General features: G+C 37.8%; 1 protein-coding gene across 1 annotated transcript in view; it reads right to left on the reverse strand.

Annotated features, from left to right (window-relative positions):
* FAM83B (family with sequence similarity 83 member B) overlaps positions 1,993-21,503 on the reverse strand; it is an 83,866-nt gene continuing 64,355 nt past the window's right edge. Inside the window, exons 3-5 of the mRNA XM_001927561.5 lie at positions 13,000-13,164; positions 12,162-12,286; positions 1,993-8,377 (exon numbers count right to left, since the gene is read on the reverse strand). Of these exons, the coding sequence (XP_001927596.2) occupies positions 6,076-8,377; positions 12,162-12,286; positions 13,000-13,164 (2,592 nt within the window). The 3' untranslated portion in view covers positions 1,993-6,075. The remainder of the gene's footprint in view (positions 8,378-12,161; positions 12,287-12,999; positions 13,165-21,503) is intronic.

A 21,503-nucleotide genomic window follows, 5' to 3' on the forward strand; every position in this document is an offset into this window, starting at 1 on the left:
TTTAACACAAATGGCTCTTCGGATAGTTATAAAATGCACATTTTAATGTATGGATTTAAGTGGAATACATATTTACCTACTACAGTTAAGGAAATGAGTGGATTCATACACAGAATATTTATGAGGCAGTCTTTCCTGAGCACTAGGAGTACATCAAGACAAATAGACTTCATATTGAAAAAAATTCTGCTGTTAGTTTGAGCAATTCTTTTTTTTTTTTGGTCTTTTTAGGGCCGCACCCTCAGCATATGCAAGTTCCCAGGATATGGATGGAATTGGAGCTTCGGCTGCCAGCCTACACCACAGCCACAGCAACGTGGGATCCAAGCCTTGTCTGCAACCTATACCACAGCTCATGGCAATACCGGATACTTAACCCACTGAATGAGGCCAGAGATTGAATCTGCATCCTCATGGATACCAGTCAGATTCGTTTCTGCTGAGCCATGGGGGGAGCTCCTTAAAATGATTCTTAAAACACTCATGAAAAATGGTTGTAGCTTCTAATTATCCATTCTTTTTTCTTACATCCAGTAACCTACATACCTGGAACAAAGTAGGTTCCCTGTATGAGTGTTAAATAAGTGAATGAGCCAGATTGTTGAAAAAGAGTATTATGGGAGAAATGCCCAATTAGACCTGTTATACTTTTTTTTCTTTTTTTGTCAACTCAAGAGTATTCTATGTTTATCTTTTCTGTTTTTAATGTTTTCAGCTCAGGGAATTCTACCTCATGTAATTCTTTCCCCAGGCAGGATACTTACTCCTTTTAATGCCCTTCTATTTTTTTCTAGTTCACTTACCTCAGGATGATCTTTGACTCCTCAAATCAACTGAGCCTATTCATAAGTTTCCTTTAGGATAGCCACAAAAGTAAAACCTTATCTCTGTTGCATAGAATGAGAACATTCATAAAAATATTGACATTTATGATGAATGTAAAAAAAGTGAAAATTTGATCTTTATTTAGTATTATACTTATTTAAAAATCACATTTCCCTTAAAAGGTCACTATTTAGGAGTTCCCATTGTGGCTCAGTGGGTTAAGGACCTGATGTTGTTTCCATGAAGATGCAGGTTAAATCCCTGGCCTTGCTCAGAGCGTCAAGGATCCTGTGTTGCTGCAAGCTGCAGTGTAGTTCCCAGAGGCGTCTCAGATCTGGTGTTGCCATGAAAATGGCATAGGCCTGCACCTGCAGCTCTGATTCAACCCCTAGCTCAGAAACCCCCATATGCTGTGGATGTGGCAGAAAGAAAGAAAGGCAGAAAGAAAGAAGAAAAGAAAGAGTCATTATTTAATTTCCCATACACAATTTTTAACTTCGTCTTAATCTCTAATATTAGGGACTTTTTTTTCCTAAGGAAAATGTATTTTGAGTTTTAAGTAAACTTCAGACTCTAGGTTGATTAATGTCATTAATTGATGTAATACAAATGCATTTTTAGAATATTTTGCTCAAACTAAATGGTATAAAATTCTACCAAGGTCAGCTATCAATATTTTAACAAAACATTTTCTATTTTTCAAAGTCACTATTTATTTATTTAACATGTATTTGTTTACTGGCTGTGCCTGTGGCATGCAGAAGTTCCTGGGCCAGTGATCAAATCTGAGCCACAGAAGTGACAATGCCAGATCCTTAAACACTAGGCCACCAAGGGACTCCTCAAAGCCTCAAGTTATTTAAAATAACAACTATATTCTAGTAGAAATAGAAATAAAGAGAATGTGTAATGATATTGTAAAGAGAAGAGTTTTGTCATTGGATATCAAAATGGATAAATTATTATATGAAATAGAATTGTTAAAATAAAAGATTTTGTTTAAGAGATTTCAAAATTCTTTGAGAAATATTTTAAAATGTGTAAAAATCTAAATTCATGACATAATAAGTGAAAAACAGCTTCCGTAGAGAAATCCAGGGTATAAGGATAAAAAATAAACAACTTATGACATACTGATTTTGTACAAAATTATTTAATATCCATTTATCAGACTTAACAAAAGTTAATTTGGAAGTATATTTATTTGCTAGCATTGCTTATGTATAAAAAGTTGACTCTCTTTGGTGTATAATTTCATCTTTTTCTTTTTGAAATATTCTAGAACCAAAATGAACATTTTGATAAACTTTTTTTTTTTTAACAGCATCACATGTATGTCACACATTACATGAGACAATGATTCTACTTTTACACCCTTCAACCTTAGGCACATTAAGAATCCACAGATATTCACAGAAGACAAACATCTGCGGAATAGTAATAGACAAGCACCAGTGGAATAACTGGATGGTCTTGAGGAAGGTTTTCGTTGAGGACAGCCATAGTTCAACTTTCCTCCTTGTCCTCTGGATCACACTAGACGCCCTCTTGATTAAATAATTTGCTTCCACAAATGTAGAGGGCCATCATATACTCAGACCTCAATACAACAAGTCGGGATTTTGGCTAATCCCAGTCCTTGAAACAGAAGGATACCAATGTATTCAGGATACAGCCACTTAAACTATTCTGAAATGATCTGCCAAGAGCTACTTTCATTTCAGATTGTACCTAATTTCTTGAGTTTCTGCTTACAAACCAATATGCTATGTAGAGGGAAAAAATGGCCTAACCAAACTTTAATACGAAAGTATCTCTAAGTGACATTATCTTTCCACTGATATTAACATGGGGAGTAAAAGAAAATATAGTGCTTGAAATTATTATATCCACGAAGTCTGGGAGTATTTTTGGAAAACTCCAAACTCCAAGTAGATTATCTGAAGCATTCAGTGCTTGCTCATGGGGTGCTTGCCTGGGGAGTTTTTCAGCCTCAGAAACTTTGGAAAGTTACTGCATATACGTACTGACATACGGATATTTTTTGAGGAAAAAAACAGAAGGAAAATAATCAAAGAAAAAAGGCAGAGGGGACTAAATCTTCTGTGAAAAAGCCCAAGCTACCCATCACAGGTGGGTGAAATGAAGGCCTGTGCTTCCAACTCTACCAGGGAGAGGAGGAACTCAGGAACTACTTAAAAGCTATCTGTGTTTCCAGAAATGATGGCAGCTGTTGTACAAAAAGGGAACAGGCTTTTGCATGTAATTAAACATGATTAAAACTCTAGTCTTTATGTAATTTCAGCTTTATGCAATTTCAGTTGCACTGCTGTAAATTTCAGAACTTCCAATTTCAGAGCTGTCTAATGACAATTAGCCCATTATCCCCTAAGCTCTGAAAGATGCCCCATCTAACAGTAACAAAGGATGGGTAATATTAAAGTCAGTCTGCTTTGGTTAACTCCAGGTTCTGCCTTAAACGGATAAAGGACTATGGCGCAGAATCACAGATATGACTTTTCCTAAGAGCAAAGTGAAAAATCTCTCTCACTTACTAGACCTCAATTCTAATGCTTTTGAATAATCTGGTACTAATCTATGAAGATCATACAATTTCCAGGTGACTCTAAAATTTAACACACTAACAATCAGAAACATTTTCTTAGTGCAACTGAATTCCTTATTTGATTATAAGGAAATATTCATTCCAAAGGACATTTTTTAAAAAATCAAGGTTTTTTGTACATCTTCTTGACTACCTTTCTCATGACAAATGACTTTTCCCTCTTATTTTGTATTTTTATGTTATCACAGTTTTAGGAAATTTGTAAATTTTCCAAACTGTAACACTCAGTAATAGTTAATCCCATGCTGTAATACTTGGAAAATCCCAGGCTGTAGTACTTAGAAATTCCCTATGTTACAATGGGAGTTTACAACTCACTTTTATGAATTACATGACACTGAGTACTCTAGTCTGGATTTAGGTGTATAAAATGTTGTTGCTCTAGTTACTTATACATTTCTACAACTGTTAACAAGATAGCAAAAGAAAAAGATAACTACTTTCAAAGAAGATTCTTCAAGCATAGTGGAGTAGAAGGCAGCAAGGTATGGGGTGGTAAAGTATTAAAAATACAGGCTTTGTGTTTAAATCCCAGTTCTACCAATTAGGAGCCGTGTAGATCTTGGAAAGCAATATAACTTCTCTGAGGCTTAGTTTTCTCATTTGCCAAAAGGAGGTACTAATGGCAGGGGTGATGATGAATATTTATTGAGACAATGAATTTAACATTTGGTTCCACTCCCTGCCTAGTTTCTGACCTAGCCGAAGACTTTCTCTACCCTGAAGGCAGGTTACAGGCAGGTTCACTTCCCGTTTCTTTCCCCTTCCTCTCATCATCAGTGGTCAACCGGAAGGAGATCAAAATAGCTGCCTAGGAATTAAAACTGGCCTCCCAGGTTACATTCAGAGAGTAAACTCACCTACTAAGATTATTTTAACCTCTGCCTGTCCTTTGTTGTCTGGTAGAATTCAACTAAACCTTTTGGGTTGATTGGTGTTGACTCAGGAAATATAAATATTCTCTCATTTAATTCTCAGCAGTGTGGGTGAGACAAGTGTTGAACACATTTTGGAGGTAATATGATGGAACAGTGTTACAGACACTTTAGTACCATTACTTATTGGTTGTGTGGATTGGAGCATTACCTCTCTGAGTCCCAGTTTCTCAATTATCACCTATAGATAAGGAAGACAATGGTACTTAAAATATTGTACTCAAAATATTGTTGTGGGGACTTCAGATTCTAGCTCCGAATGTTAGTTTTTCTTTTTTGCTGGCATGTTTCATCCTGTCACATTTCTTACTATGATTTTAAAATACTATGGGAAATTATTTTAATGATACAGATATTTTAATGTCATTATTTTAATTATTTCAGAATGACAAAGATAATATTTGACTGAATCCTGACTTTTTAAAACAACATGCTGCCCCATATGGCAACTTAGAAGGTGTTAAATAATATATTTAAAGTGCCATAGAAATACTTTCCACTTTGCAAATGATGCACTGTTTCTTGAATTTTGTTCTTTGCGGATGAAGCAAAGCCAAGTTAGTCTCTGTAATGGATTTGGAGTTTTTAATTTCATTACTCTAAGAAAGGCAGAAAGTATCTTATGAATTGTATATCATCATCAAATTCAGATACAGAAAGATGTAAAACTTTCAACCATGCCCAAGGTCATGGAAGAGCTAGGCCAGGTACCAGTTCTCTTCAGTTTTATCAAGGTACTCTCAAGAAAACACTAGGCAGTCACAGTATAAAAAAGAGCAAAGACTTTTGCAAGCAAAACACCTAAGCATTGTCATACTAATCCAAGATAAAAATTTACACAGAGATTTATGTTTCTAAAAGCTTCCTTATATTAGAAAAAGAAGAGAAATAATTCAGGTTTTCCGAATTCCTGTTGACTTGCCATAAGTTTGAAGGAAGGAATGACTATAAAAGATCAGCAGCTGATGGGTGAGTGGAGTACAGGTTCCCTTGGTCCAGAGTGAAAATAAGCACAACCTGAAAATAAATTTCTATGGTGTACTTGAACTACCCGAGGCTGGTATTAAGTACCTGAGGCTGATATTTTGTGTCTGCCTCTGGAAAAATAAAAAATGTGCTGAGCTATGTGGTTTAAATTGCACTGTTGTTGCCCAACCAGTTCCAAAGAAAAATTAATAAAACGTTAATAAAATACAAGTTATCCTGTAGAATTTTAATGTAATTAAAAACCACAAAGGCTTTGTCCTATTTTCTCATAATTGGAAGATATGAAAACCTCATAAAGACATAAAGGACCACTGAGAATGTTATGATCCTTTTTAATAAAGAAAGAGTGTGTGATGAATGGTTAAAATCCATATACCATCTCTCCACTAAAATTTCCATTTAAGACTTAAGAAGATCTTCAGTCTGAAGAAAACAATTTCATTACATCTGTATTACCACCACAATTTAAAAATCATGTACTTATAGATATTCCATCTACAGTGTAATTAAGCACAAATAACTTTATCACTCAGAATAATAACTTTACTGTACATCAGTAAGCTGGCATATACATCATACCCAAAATTCTGCCCTCATTGAAATCTATTAGCATTTTAAAAAAACCATCCACAAGGTTTTTGGACAAATATTTATAGTCACATTCATTTTGTACTTTAACATCTATTTCATAATTACAGTATTTCATTTATTTTTGTGTATGAAGTTTCCAAACTTTTGCATAAATCCTCGAAACTTGTTTTCATTTGGCTGATATGAATGGTAAACACCAGTGTTGTAATTAAGCATCGGGCTGGACCTCCCATAACTATTGCCCACAGTTGTGGATTTTATTTCTGGGCGGTGTGTACTGGTATTTGGCTTACTGCTGGTTGGCTGAATAGAACTTTCAATCTTACAAAATGGCTCAAAACGACTATAAACGCGCCGATCAATTGAATGAGTTCTTAGAAGCTCATCATTGGGCTTTCGTCTTGGAGAAGCTGGTTTTCTTTCAGGGACGACGGCTTGAATTTCCTTTGAATCTTGGTATTGGATCTGCTCGGTGTTGAATCTTGGTGCAGAAGCATCTCCTGCTCTTTCTAAGAATTTGCTTTCAACTGGACTGGAAGAAGGCATGACTTGGCTATTTTCATCAGATGGCGATTGCACCCCCTGAGATGAAGGAACTGCTACATCTTCCTTACTCTTGTGGATGCTGCCTTGAGAGTTGGATGAAGAAGAACACTTTCTTCTAGGAGATGAATCAATTTTAGGTTCTGATTTCTTTTGTTTTTGATTCTCTTCGGCCTCAGAGACTAAAGTGTCAGAACTACTACACATTCTATAGAAGGCAGGTGCTTTATTTTTGGACAGATTTTCTTTCTTTTCTGGGGCAAGGCTAAGTAATGACCTTAACTTCTGAGATCCCTTTTTCAAAAAGCTTGGGGAACCCTTCACTTCCTTCTTGGGAGTGAGTTCCCTGTTGGGTTCTTCTTTATTCACATCAAGCAAAGCAGCAATGGAAATGGACTTAGTAGTAGTTGCACTTGGAGGTTCTCTCTTAACAACGTCCTCTTCTTCCTCTTCCACACCACGGGTCACATTGTGCATACTTTTAGAACTTTTTAGCAAGTCCTCTTTGGGTTTTTCTGGTTGTCTACCTCGATTCCTGGTAAGTGTACTGTACACATAATGTTTACTATTTCCATGATCTAAATTGGCTTTTGAGTGGTCAAAGAACGGGAAACTTCGCCTTTTCAGCAGATTTTCATTTTGTTGATTCTTTAGGTTTTCTGTCTGCTTATTTACACATAAGGTTGTATATAAATAGTTGTTTGACTCTGTAGGACCATTTGTATTTGGGTGCAAGGCTGCTGGGTGGCTTTCTGGAATCTGCAAGGTATGCATTTTTGGTGCCTCTGACTGCAACGGCACCCTGGGAGTCAACTCCTGCGAGGGTTTGTCTGTCTGATGCTGCGCCCCTGTTGGGGCATCTATGACCTTTTTAGGCGTGTCGCTTCCCTGGGAACCAATGACAGTTGAGTTTGAGGAATCAGTTGTACAACTATTTACTTCCTGCTGCTCAGGTAAAGTCGGTTTAAACACAAGAGAGGAACGAAGCCGAGAGTGATTATAAAGAGCACTGGCTTTCACATTCTCAGGCCCATCGTAGCCCTCGAACCGGTCACCCAGGGCTGATCCGTTCGAATCAGGTGCAGCTTCTGAATGATCATTTAAGTAGGATTCAATTCTCCAGTTACGCAAGAACGACTTTGTGGTGTGTTCAAGGGTTGGCATGCGTTGTTGCAAAAAGCGGATGTGATTATCTGTCCCGTTAAAAGACCTCCGCACGTTGGAATTCCTTTCTGCAAGATTCGTTGTTTTCCTCTGGGCAAGTCGGTCGGCAAAACTCTGGGCAGGTGTGTTCTGGCGGCCCGCGAGGCCTCCCCGTGACGAGGACGTCACACTGAGACTATCCGAAGGCCTTTTCCAATGACCAGGAGCATTGCCGGTTCGATTCAGGGCTCGGTTGAGCAGCAAGTACGGTGCTGTTTCTGGCTGTTCCCCAGCATAGCTGTGCCTCTTCCAGTTTGCATTCATCTGGCTGGGGTGAAGCGGACGGACTGGATTTGGCCCGTTAAAGTTGGGAACAAAATGAGGCTTGTAGCCAAGATTTCTTATGTTATACTTGTCGTGTTCGTTGAGAGGATACATCCCTCTGTTTTTGAAGTAACTAGACTCTAGGTGATGAATTTTGTCTTGTCTACCGAAAAGGTTTCTTTGGCTGGAAACGGAAGCGAAGGAAGACACGGAACGCTGGTACGTGCCGTTCTCCCAGAAGGCTTTGCCGCGCTTCACCCGCGCTGCCTCCTCCTGAGCGAAGGAGCTGGGGACACAGGACCTGGCATAGAGCGTCCTAAATTCTTCATCAAAGGACTCGACAAGTTGTCCTGTGATTAGCTGGACCATGCTGAGGTGAGCTTTTTCAAATGACCACATGTAGCTGGAAAGAAAGAAATCAAAATTGGCAAACTGCAATTTTGCTGACCACACATAGCTCGACTAAGGAAAAAAAAAAAGTGCTGTTTAATGTTGATAAGAGAGTATTTGTGGTTTTTTCCTTAGCTACCATCATTTAGAACGTCTTCAATCATGGTATGCTTGCAATGCATGTCCCTTTGCCATATTCCTATTTTAAATAATAAAGCAACTCAAGTCCTAGCTGTGAATCCAGCCATAATTTCCAGAAGTACAAAGAAAAGCCTGGTGTGCATTTTGCATCTCTGTCTACTAAGAGATTGTGGAGTAAAATATGACATTGTATTTCATATACAGCACCCTGGCAGGGTGCAGTCATGCTGGTGCCCAGAGGAAAAGTTGAGAGGCCTGGCCTCCACTGAGCTGTCTACTCCACAGGAGCTTGGACTTCCGTTTCCTCCCGTCCAGAGTGAGGAGACAGATGCACACTCACTACCATTCCTTATGGTCCTAATATGTCATGATGCAAGTTTGTGCTACCGCAGGTATTTCATCTCTGTGGCTTACAAGTGAATGAAGTTTAGGGTGCCAGGGGCTGTAAACAGAGACAGAATTTTGGGGCAGCAGTCTCCAGCCCCTAAAAGGCATCCGAAACTTAACTCAGTGTACACAGTAAATTCCTCCAATCCGTGCCAGTCAGATTGCCAATTAAGATCTTTCCACAGAGAATACAACTACTAGGAAACTGAAGTTTGTAACTACTTTATCGTAATTTATGGAACTTCGAATCTCTAGTTTAGAGGTGACAGTTATCTTGAGGTTTCAAATATCATTTAAAATCTTCTTTTAGAAAATGTAATATACAAAGTTACTAGGTTGAAAACGCCACTGCTAAATTGCTATGTCTCAAAAATTGCCCATGATATAATGCGGGCTAATACAAAAGAAAAGGGAGACAAAGACATTCTCCAGGGCAAAGGAGCTTACTGTTTACACAGGGAAGACAATAATAAAAGCAAACGGAACTCATAAAAGAATGTGCAGAGCAATAATCTAAATACATAAAATGTTTTAAACAGGGTAGGACTTAACCTTTTTATTCTGATTAATGTTATCTGGTATGCTGCCTCAATGCACAGTATGAGAAATTCCTAAATTCTCTTCATGTACAGATGTGTGGGCCACCAGGACAACTTAAAAGAAATGGTACAAGCATGACTCATTAGGGGAATTTTCTATCCAACCGAAGACAGGAATATAAAACTTGTTAGAAACAGCAAGTAAGGAATGAATAATCAGCTGTCAAATGTGAGAAAATCCTCAGTGACAGTAAGAATTAAGCAGTATTTTGACAGAGATTAGATGCCCAGAAGTTCAGACTTGAAAAGTGTGGGAGAACAATTTGTGTGGGAGAAGAAACTTATGTAAAAAGGAAGGAAGCAATAATGGCCATGCTTCGGCTGAGCAGAGAAAACAAATTATATTAAGTTGATGTCAGAAACTATATAACAGATTGATGAACTAGTGGAAATCTTGCAGACAAAGCAGCGATCACAAGATCAAAAAAAAACCATAAAATTCTCTCTTAGTCAAATTTGTGGATGATACTTTACTAAATATCTTCCTGGTTTTCATATGACAATTTCAAAGGAGGGTATCCAATTCAAAATGTGATTTACACACATTGATCAGAAAAAGTATATATGTTTTTTTATCTCCTCATTGTCAGTTACCATGATGTGGCAAAACACCTGTTGGTGTTTCCTGATAAAACTGCCCTCATGATGTAAGTACATATGCCAGATCTCTCTAGAAATGCTGGGAGTTTAGAATGCAAAGACATTTTATGGCAAAGAAATTTGAATTAAAGAAGGTGGCATTCTGGATTTGCCTAACAAGGAACCCAATGGCAATACCAGGATATGAGAGACAAAGGCTGTTTTTAATCAAAAGGAAGTAACATTTTAACCAGTTTCTACAAATACTGGTTCATAACTGTTCTACCAGATCCTATTATGATATTTGTTAACAATAAAAAGGTCCATGATGATTAGTCAGAAAAAAACAAAAATGACAAGAGCTGATGCTCATCAATTATTTTAAAGAAGTATATTTAAAATTAATATGAAATAACAGTCATTAAATAATAATTTTGATGAATCTTAATAATCTGTGGTCCTAGGCATTCCATAGTCACCTCCAGAAATAGTAACTTAAATTTTGCCTCTGGCTTATGATATAGATAGAAAGATAAAATTTCTGTTACATGTATAGATGTGTGGGCTGTTTGTTTTTCCCAACATCAGTTAAAGTAGCTCAGCTATAGTCATCTCAACAGATAGCACTTATTAATACCTAGTAAGACAAAGCTGACATTAATTTATTGTTGAAGGTAATTTCAAAGCTGAGTTAAATAATAAAAATAGAAAGCACTCATTATGATGAGACTAAACACCATTCTTTAAGCCAAGTGAACTCACATTTTAATTAAAATTTCAATTAAAATCCCTCTAAAATCAAGTGGGTCTGAACAAATAGATACCCATATAATGACTCTTTAAAAGAATTCATTAATTTTAAGCATTAGCTGTAATTTCTGCTCTTAACAAGTTTTCCTTTAAAGTTCCAAAGAGGATTTTCAAAAAAAGGGTCCCTGAGCCTTAAAAAAGGGAAAGTTAGTAGATATTCACAGTTATAACAGGCCTAAAATAATAGTTCACATTAGGGGCTTTGGATGCATTAACTCATTGAATTGTCACAACAGCACAAGGTAGGTTCTATGATTATCATCCTTTTATGCAGGAAGAAACTAAAGTGCAACCAAGTTCAGTAGCTTGTCCATGTCCATCCCTTCAACATGCTGCCTCCTTTTCTTGGACCTTTTAAGTTCTTAAGAGGAAAGGCAAAATTTCCCTTCACATTGTCTTGTTGAGATGCACAGCTCTTCTGGCTTCTTCTCAAGGTCTTTAATTGTGAGACATATGCTCTGGTGACCTAGCACTTCGCATGTGTGTGGGTGTTTTTATCTGCCTGCTGATACAGCCTTACTATGGACTCCATTCAGGACTTATGCCCCGAAATGATGAAAGTTTTAGAGCAGCACTTATATTCTGGACGTTGCCGGTCCCGAATCGCCTTTTAGCCCTTAGCTCTGAAGTTTTAGACAAGCTACTGAACCTTCTGGAACTTCAGTTTCATCATTTATAAAATGTAGATAAGAACAACTGCCTTGCAGATAAGTCGTAAGGCCCAGGAATGCAACTTAAAAGCCAAGCTAGAACAGAGTAGATGCATTCCACCAGTGAAAGCCTAGAAAGACGCCAGATAGCACATCTGGGGCTGAATAGCCTTGTTTACTGTCTACCATGGCATTTTTAGTAGCCAGACTCAAATGATTTTTTTCAGTAGTCTTATGATGACATTATGATATTCATCAAATTCTTAATAGTACTAAAATAAGAGCAATCCTTTAGACAGATTCTCCGAGGTGTCAACAGTTTCTATTTTTTATGAGCAATTAAGATGGTTCATACTGTTTTTGTAAGGAACAAAAATGCTTTTAGCCTTATAGAGCTGTAGGAAATCTGAGATATTAGTCAGCTCCCTCATTTTGAAGCCCGTGGATGCTAGGTGATTTGCCCAACGACTTCTTTAGAGGCACAACCAGAACTGAAACTCAAGTCTCCAAGCTTCCATGCAAGGGTTCTTCTTTTATTTTTAAGAAATGACCAAGCAGATTGCGTTAAAATTTGAAACTAATAAATTATATAAATGATTGATAATGCTGAAGGTAAATACAATGATCTTACCTGTAGGAACCATACATAACTTTCTGGCAGTCAATTAACAGAAATTTCTGTTCCAATTTTCCATGAAATTTTGCTCCTGTTTTGGAAAGATAATCTTGGCCTTTTACTGTCCGCACTCGAATATTCTAGAATCATATGTAAATATAAAGTAAAAATTACGGCTAGAAGGGGAATATTTTGCAAAGTAAAATATATGACTACATAAAAGCTTAGTAACCGAAAAAGTATACGTGAAATTATTTTTAAAAAAAGCGCATAACAACAACCAAAACAGTGAAAAGTATATATCAAAACACCACCCAAAGGAGAAATACTCAAAGAAAATAGCCTCTTAAAATACATATTTTAAGATAAACAGGTGATATTACTTACATTTACAGAGAGTGATTGCATAAATCACTTGGGGTCTTATTCTAAAAGACCCTTTCGGGTTATAGTAACATGATGCCAAAATAACTAAGATTAGAACCCACCCTTCTTGTAATAAACATGACTGAAAACACTATGCCAACAGATTGTGATACGCAACATCCACTGAATGAAGAAAATCACTCAAGCCAGGGCTTTCAAGGTTGCGCATGCACAACGAAAGCATTAATTATGACTGGCAGCAAAGTTAACTCAGAAGCTTAAGTGCCTCAGCATCAAGAAAAGCATCATATAAAACTATCATGAAGATGGTTGTGGAGTCACATTTGGAAAAGTATAAGGGGACCCTTCTGTGATTACCGCCTTCAATACATGGTATATATTTGGAGCAATATAGCTTACTATGCCTGAAATTTGACTGAAATAAAATACTTGGGAAAAAAAAGATAACAAAACATAGAATTCTTACTCTAAGACGTTGAACTTGACAGCCCTGTTTCTCAGTCATAGTTAGGAAATGACTAAAGTTGGATTCATCAAGCAGAATGTATACAGATATCCCTCGAGTTGACGCCTCCACTATTTCTTTGAAAATGTCCACATCTGTAAATATATCCATCACTAAAGCGATGACCTGTTAAAGATAAGAATATGAAACAATTTTAGATACTCAATTGAGAAAAACCTAGTAATTGCTTACTTTTAGTAAAAATAGGATACAACAGAAAATAGTGAAATACATCATATATAAATGTATACACAAATATTTATGCATTTTTCTAAAATAGAAGATATAAAAGTATATTGAAAATAAACAGGAGTTCCACTCGTGGCTCAGTGGTTAACAAATCTGACTATGAACCATGAGGTTGCGGGTTCGATCCCTGGCCTCACTCAGTGGGTTAAGGATCCGGTGTTGCTGCAAGCTGTGGTGTAGGTCACAGACACAGCTCGGATCCGGCGTTGCTGTGACTGTGGTGTAGGCTGGCAGCTACAACTCCGATTAGACCCCAACCTGGGAACCTCCATATGCTGTGGGTGTGGCCCTAGAAAAGACAAAATAAATAAATAGATAAATAAATAAATAAAATAAACAAATGACTATACACAGATTTGTAGCACTAAGTAATTTAGAGCATTTCAGCAGACCATTGAGTGCAGGGCAAATCTAAATCACAGTGCTCAAGGTTCCCTGAAGGATGGATGGAGGTGACAGGTAGACGGAGGGTAGAAATCAGTGCTCCAGATTTTTTGTGGGAAACATTTCCAGGGAAAAGCAAGACTTCTGGAACTTGTGAAGAATAAAGTCTCGGAAAACTAGGACAGAAAAAAAAATTTTCTAGAAATAGAAATACAGCTCAGAAAGGACCAAAGATAAGAAAGGGTATGAGAAGACTTGAAGACCAGAAAATTAAATATATCTGCCTAAAATTAGCCTAGCAGACAGAACAGGTAAAAGAAAAAAAAAAAAAAGGACAAAAAAGGAGATATGATTATAAAGGTAAATGCCGAGAGACAAATTCTAACAAACAGGCTCCTAAGACGGCAAGAGTCCAAGTTAACTGTTGGAAACAGAATCATTACTGACTCTGAGAAGCAATGGGAGTGAAACGATGCTGAAAGAAGGGAAAATCATTCAATTGACCACCTACTATGTGCCAGACAAGAAGGACAGAATCCCTGCCCTTTGTGAAGCTTCCATGCTAATGGGGGAAGAAACCACAAACAATACATAGAAGAGGTAAATTATGCGATAAGCTAAAAGATGATGTTTATTGGAGGGAAATTCGAGCAGGATAAGGAGGAGCACAGGTCCCTGGAAATTGAGAAATGGGGGTTTGGGGCTTGCAGGGTAGGTGTCTTTGAGAAAATGTCATTTGAACAATGCCTTAAAAGTAGTTGAGGAGATCAAGATATTGAGGAAGTCATAAAAATGGCTATCCTGAAGAAGTGCATCCCGAGCAGAGGAAACCAGCCAAGCAAAGGCCCTACATCAGATTCAAGAAACAGCAGGGATAGGAGTTCCCATTGTGGCTCAGCAGTAAGGAACCCAACTAGTATCCATGAGGAGATAGGTTCCATTCCTGGCCACTCAGTGGGCTAAGGATCCGGCATGGCCATGAGCTGTGGTGTAGGATCCTGTGCTGCTGTGGCTGTGGTGTAGGCCGGCAGCTGCAACTCTGATTCAATCCCTAGCCTGGGAACCTCCATATCCCACAGGTGCAGCCCTTTTTAAAAAAAAAAAAAGAACAGACTTTAAGGCTCAGAGGCAGGGTTGAAACAGAGAGGCCAGTCAGAACTATTGGAACAATTCTAGTGGGAGGTGAAGTGAGGGTAGCTAGGACCAGAATGGCCCTGGTACCAGTCACCATCAATGTTGAAGAAAAATGGTCAGCACTGGATATTATGAACCAAAAGGACTTCTGGATGGGCTGAATGTGGGATGTGAGAGAAAGAGGGGGAAAAAGGGTGACTCTGAAGGACCAAGTTTTCACCAAGAGATAGGAGAGGGTGCAGCTGCATAGAGTTTTAGGTAGAAGATTAAAAAGGCAAGTTAAGTTTGAGGGGCTGAGATATCCAAGTGGAATTAGTAGGGAGGTCTAGGCCAGAGGTGTCAACTGGGTTACCATGGTGTAGAGATGACAACAAAATCCAAGTCATCCAGGGACCCTGGATGAATAGGAGGTGTGATACAAGAGGGGGTGCCAGCAAGGGAAGACTAAAAGAAGGTGACATCCGGAGAGCCAAGTTAAGACAAGGTATCAAGAAGAAAGATGTCCTCAAGAATGTCATATCCTACTGGAAAGCCAGTAACACGAGGATTAAGCATTCATCAGATTTAATGATAGGTTATTGATGACTTCACGTTGTCATTTTAGCAGAGTGATGAGAGCAAAAGCTCTATTGGGAGGAGTTTAAGAGGAACTGAAAGGGCAAGCACTAAAATAGCAGGTGTATGTAACTCTTTTTTTTAAATTTTATTATGAAAGTATCGTTGATTTACGATGCATTGCTCCAGTAAAGAGTGAAAGTTAGGTCCACAAGGGAGGGTGGGAGGTGGGATGGGGATATAGGGAATTTCTGAGAGAAGGCTTTTGAATGGGCCGTAAAAGATAGGATCTGCAAAAATAAAGTAATTAGAGCACAGGGAATAAAGACCATAAAAGATCCTTGTACTGCCAAGCCAGAAGGCCAGGTCTAAGTGCTCGTGGGAAGACAGATGTGGTGGTAGGGCTATGGAAGTTATTCTCCTAGAAATGCTTCCATTTTCTCAGTGAAACAGCAGGCAAGGTGTTCAAAGGAGAAGACCTGGGATTATGGAAGGCCTGTGAGAGGTACGAGCAAAGGGGCATCGAGCAGTCATCCAGGATGGTAGAGGAGGGAACAGACTAAAGCACATGACTGCGGGGCAGCATCAAGGATGCACTGGGTCATCAGTTTAAAATGAGGGTAGTCATTGTGGTTGTGAGCTAGTCTCCATGCCTGCAGGGGTGAGAGAAGGAAGTAGAATTGAGGGTGTATATAAGGTGGAGTGGCTATAAGGACTGACCCTGGGGTTTAAACTAATGAGAGGGGAGGGGATGCCATGGACGTGAGGAACGCGAGGTCTTGCTGGGACTAAGGGACAGTCAAATATTAAGGAACTGCTAATTTTTCACACTGACTGATATTATAATAAAAAAGATAACATATATCCTATCTTTTAAATATATGTATATATTAATATAATTTTAGATGAAATTATATTTGGCTTGTATTTCCTTCAAATCATAAAAGATGAACCAAAACACTGGGCAGTGAATTGATAACTGAAACCAGTTGATGGTACTTGAGTGTTCTATAGACTATTCTCCCTCCTTTTGCAAACTTTCACAGCACAAAGTTAAAAATAAGTAAATAAATAAAGGGACACTGAATACCAGCAGGGGCCAGACATATAAGTAGAGTGGTGGTCAGATGAGAATGCATGAATTAGGTTCTCCATGATTTGACATTACAGACTGTGATGCTATCGAGGATATGATTGGGACTCAGTGGCTGAGAAATGTGTAGGGCAAAATCATAGGAGGAGAGAAGGGAAAGGCATTAGTCTTTAGAAGGATCTCTTATTTGTATGTTGAAATTGCCAGGAGTAGTGTTGGAAAGAGTGACAGACACCAAAGAACAAAAACTGTCGAGAAATGAGAAGGAATGGAATGCCTGGGAATAGACACATGGCAGCAAGAGCTAGGATAATGTACTGGATGCACTGCACATATGTGAGAAGATGAAAAAAAAAAAAAAAAAAAAAAAAAAAAAAACGATGTAAAGAAAATACTGAGCCATGCTGAAATTATATAAGATGGTGACATTTTTTATACTACCAGTGAAACATAAGTCAATCAAATTTTCTTTGGGAAGAACAATTTCTTTTTTTTTGTTTTTGTCTTTTTAGGTGCACACCCATGACATATGGAGGTTCCCAGGCTAGGTAGGGGTTGAATTGGAGCTGTAGCTGCCTGCCTATACCACAGCCACAGCAACACAGGATCCAAGCCATGTCTGCGACCTACACCACAGCTCACGGCAACATCGGATCCCTACCCTGCTGAACAAGGTCAGGGATTGAACCCAAGTCCTCATGGGTACTAATCAGGTTCGTTAACCACTGAGCCACAACAGGAACTCCAGGAAAAACAATTTCCATCATTCTAATGACCTCCTGTGATCCTTTCCTTACTTGTAAATGGCATGAGGTGCCAGGAGAAGGGAGAAGCTAGTGATAACAGCCTCACCTATGTCTTGTACATATTCTTTATAAAATCAAACACATAGAAAATCTTCAGTCACATCCATAATTATTAAATAATGCATTTACTATGCAATAATGAGCAGTGTGATGATGTTTGGACATTGAGATAAAGAAATGAAAATGTCCACTTTATAAACTTATTTTGCAAAATAACTTAAAAAAATATAGGTCTGGAGCAGTATGACATTGTTTTTCTAACAAGAAAGGAATTTAAAAAAAAACAGTATTATACTACATGGTATTCTTTACAAAATTCATCAGCATATCTTAAGAATTTATTTCTGATTTGCAAGGTAGCTTCATGTAACAAATTACTTGAGTTTGGAAATGAACAAAATGCATTACCAGAATAGCTAAAGGTTTTTGTTTATAAAAAGTAATTGAAGTCACTCAGCCAATGGATGATTCTAGCACATCAAAGGTAGAAAGAACGACAGTCTCTCTTGCATGACTGATAATACAGTGGCTCAGGATCCAAGGGACCAGATTACACAATTTCAACAAGCTTATCTGATGTCAACCAAGTCAGGTAACTTATCAGGATTTCTGGTTCTCAGCACCCTGAGTAGATATCTTGAAAAGTATTATATAAAGTCTATAGAAAATTTCAGCTGTGCAAAGAAAGGGAAAACAAAATGTAGTTTAAAAAAAATGGTGGGTTACATTCCTGAAAAGAATGATAACTAAAAATGAAGTATAACCAAACCTGATCTGAAGGGAGGACACTCCCCAGCTAGTTAACTCAATCACACTGTGATGTAGTAATAACCACAATGACTATATATGGAGAAACAAAGATGATATACCTGATTGGTATAAGACTTTTCAGAAGGTACATTAATTGATTATGTAGGTCAGTACGAAAACCCAGTTACATTAAATGGTAATCCTTAAACTACCACGTTACCTACTTTTAACATTCTTCTCTTGCATTTTCATTAATTACCTTTTTATTCTGATTTGATGAGTTGAAAAAGTAAACAAATAAATGTATGCATCAGCAACATAGCAAACTTTTAGGGTCAATTTTAAGATGTGAGTGAAACGCAGCTCTTAGTATTTCCAGAGAAACGGATTCAAGGCTGTGGGTTTCCACTTATTTTTCTCACAGTAGTAAATTTTCCTGAAGTGACCCAGACACACTGAATTAAAATAATGTAAGTACTGACAGTAAACTTATGATAACGTCATAGCCTTTCAGGCCATTGGGGAGAGTAAATAATGAGTTAAGCAGTACACTGTAAGAGTAACTCAGAGAAAGAAAAACGCCTCTGTATGTTCACGACTACGAGGGTGGGTCCACAGTAGGATGAAACAGACTAACAGGGCTTCATGAATAAGCCTTAAAAAAGGAATAAAGATTATTTTTAGCCGTCCAAGCTGAAAGACCGGCACTGCAGACACAGAGGCAAAGATGATAAAGTAACATGTTAATACATGTTTTTAACCTAAAGTTAAACACAAAGATTATCACACTTATGAATAGGAAACAGATTTACTTAGGACTAATCTGTGTAACTCCTACAAAGGATCTTGAAAATCTGACACGTTTAGATTTGATCTTGAGAGCAATACAAATCCTGAAAAAGAGAGGATCTGGGTAAAATAGTATCTTGGGAAAATGTATCTGATAGCAATGCTTATGTTGAAAATATCTAAATGCTCCTGAATCACATTGACTAGAGAGGATTATGACTAAAAGGAAGCCTCCTTTTAATTGTAATGTGGTAAGTGCTGAGAAATAGTTGTTAAATGTGAGGTAGAAACCAATGATAAAATGATAAAAATGAAAAGTATGATAGATTTGATGGAAAACCTTCATCCCAGTGTTGACACTGAATTCCTTGAATTTCCTTAGAAACAAGCCTCACCATCTTCAGAACTGTAATTTTGAAACCTATATTGTTTTTTTCCACTGTAATCCATTAGAGTAGAACGTTAGCAATGAACTTTCACATGATCTGGATACTTAATGAAATGTAAGTATACCTTGGGTTAATGTTCTGTAGTCACTGAACTGTCATTATCACCCCCAAAACTGAAAAAAGCGATTATTACAGCTTTCATGCTTTAAAATACTAAGCACCATTGGAAAGAATTCAGACTTCCTTGGTGATTGCCTACATATATACAGAAGGATTTACTTTTTCACAACAGAAGGAAAGCTAATAAGGAGTTCAAATTTTTTAAAAAAGAAAGCTCTTTTTTTTTTTTTTTTTGGCTTTTTAGGGCGGTACCCACGGCATATGGACGTTCCCAGGCTAGGGGTCTAATTGGAGCTGTGGCCACCAGCCTACTCCATAGCCACAGCAACACTAGATCTGAGCCATGTCTGTGATCTACACCTCAGCTCACGGAAATGCAGGATCCTTAACCCACTGAGTGAAGCCATGGATCGAACCTGAAACCTCATGGTTCCTAGTTGGATTTGTTTCTCCTGCGCCATGATGGTAACTCCAAGAAAGCTCTTTGATAACTGTATTTATAATAAAATTCAAAACAATTAGAAAATCTTCAGAATTGAGTAATAGACATCAAGGAAAACAATCACTTAGGAATTATCTGAGTTTATAATGCCTGTTAAAAGCTATGTGCTCAATGGAAAAAAAGAGAGCCCCAGATATTAAGAATAAGTGCTTTGGGCCCTATTCCTACTGCAGCCTAAGTAGAAGTATCCACTTTGCATGAAATTTTATATATAGTGTATACAATGTAATATTGTCTAGTTTCAGCTTTATATTATGAATATCATAATTTTTGCACATATTTAAGTATTGATGCTAGTAGCTAAATTAATAGATCAACTGGTTTAGTCTGCCATAAATTACGTAAACTTTGGAAAGTCACTGAGATGATTTTGAGTCTCAGCGATGTCCATTATACATTAAATAAACCAAAGAAGATCACACATGTACCAAGTTCTAAATTTTTATGTTTCAGTAACTATTCATTCACTCCCAATTAGCCCACAATTGGATTAAAACATACATTATACTTAGGTTGTAAAAATCTCACCAGCCATGACATGTTGAAAGTGAAAAAAAAACAAACAAACTACCACCTCCACCACCACCACCAACAAAACCTGGGTATTGTTCTACAAGTCAATAGAAGAAGTGGAGAGGAATGTTTGGGCTCTGTTATGGCTAATAACATAAATTTGCACAACTAGTACATATGTTTGACAACTCAGAAGAGAAATCACACAAATTATTTCCCTCCCTTGGGGATTCCCATTGTGGCACAGTGGGAATGAATCCAACTAGTATCCATGGGGATGTGGTTAGATCCCCGGCCTTGCTCAGTGGATCAGGAATCCAGCACTGCCGTGAGCCATGGTGTAGGTCACAGATGCGGCTCAGATCCAGTGTTGCTGTGAGCTGTGGTGTAGGCTGGCAGCTGTAGCTCCAATTTGACCCCTAGCCTGGGAACTTCCATATGCTTCAGGTGAGGCCCTAAAAACAAAACAAAACTATATATATATATACACATATATGTATATTTCTCTCCCTTTCTGCATTGTGTTTCATGACTGAAAGTACTTCATACAGCAGTGTTGTGGAGTGAATGTTTATGTCTTCCCAAAATTCATAATTTGAAACCCTGACCCCCAAGGCGATGGTATTGGAGGTGGGGACTTTGGGATGTGATTAGGTCATTAGGGTGGAGCTTTCATGAACAGGATTAGTGAACTTATAGAACAGTCTGGAGAGCCCTTTCACACCCTTCCAACCGTGTCAGGACAGAGTGAGAAGACAGTTGTCTATGAACCTGGAAGGGGCTCCTCACCAGACTCTGCCATTGTCTTTGATCTTGGACTCCAGACCTGTGAGAAATAATTGTTTTCTGTTTAAATCAACCAGTTGGTGGTATTTTTATTACAATAGGCTGAACGGACTAAGATAACCACAAACATGAAAGTTTATTTTGTTTTTGTTTTATTTTTTGCCATATTTAAGCAAAACCTTTATCAGTTCTGTGCAAGGAGGCATCTATCTTTGCTTTTTAAAATGGTTTTTACTCTAATACTTCAAGGAATTGGGAAGAAAGAAAGAATGAGTAGCAGTCGTAAAAGAAACAGCAAGAAGAGCCTTTTTACTGATGCTCTTACTTTTAAGAGTCTTTTTACCGAGTTCACAATTCAGCCCTCTTACAAGTTTTCACTTCTCCAGCACTTCCTA

The sequence above is a fragment of the Sus scrofa genome, chromosome 7 (assembly GCF_000003025.6).
Source record: "Sus scrofa isolate TJ Tabasco breed Duroc chromosome 7, Sscrofa11.1, whole genome shotgun sequence".
In the NCBI taxonomy this organism is placed as follows: domain Eukaryota; kingdom Metazoa; phylum Chordata; class Mammalia; order Artiodactyla; family Suidae; genus Sus; species Sus scrofa.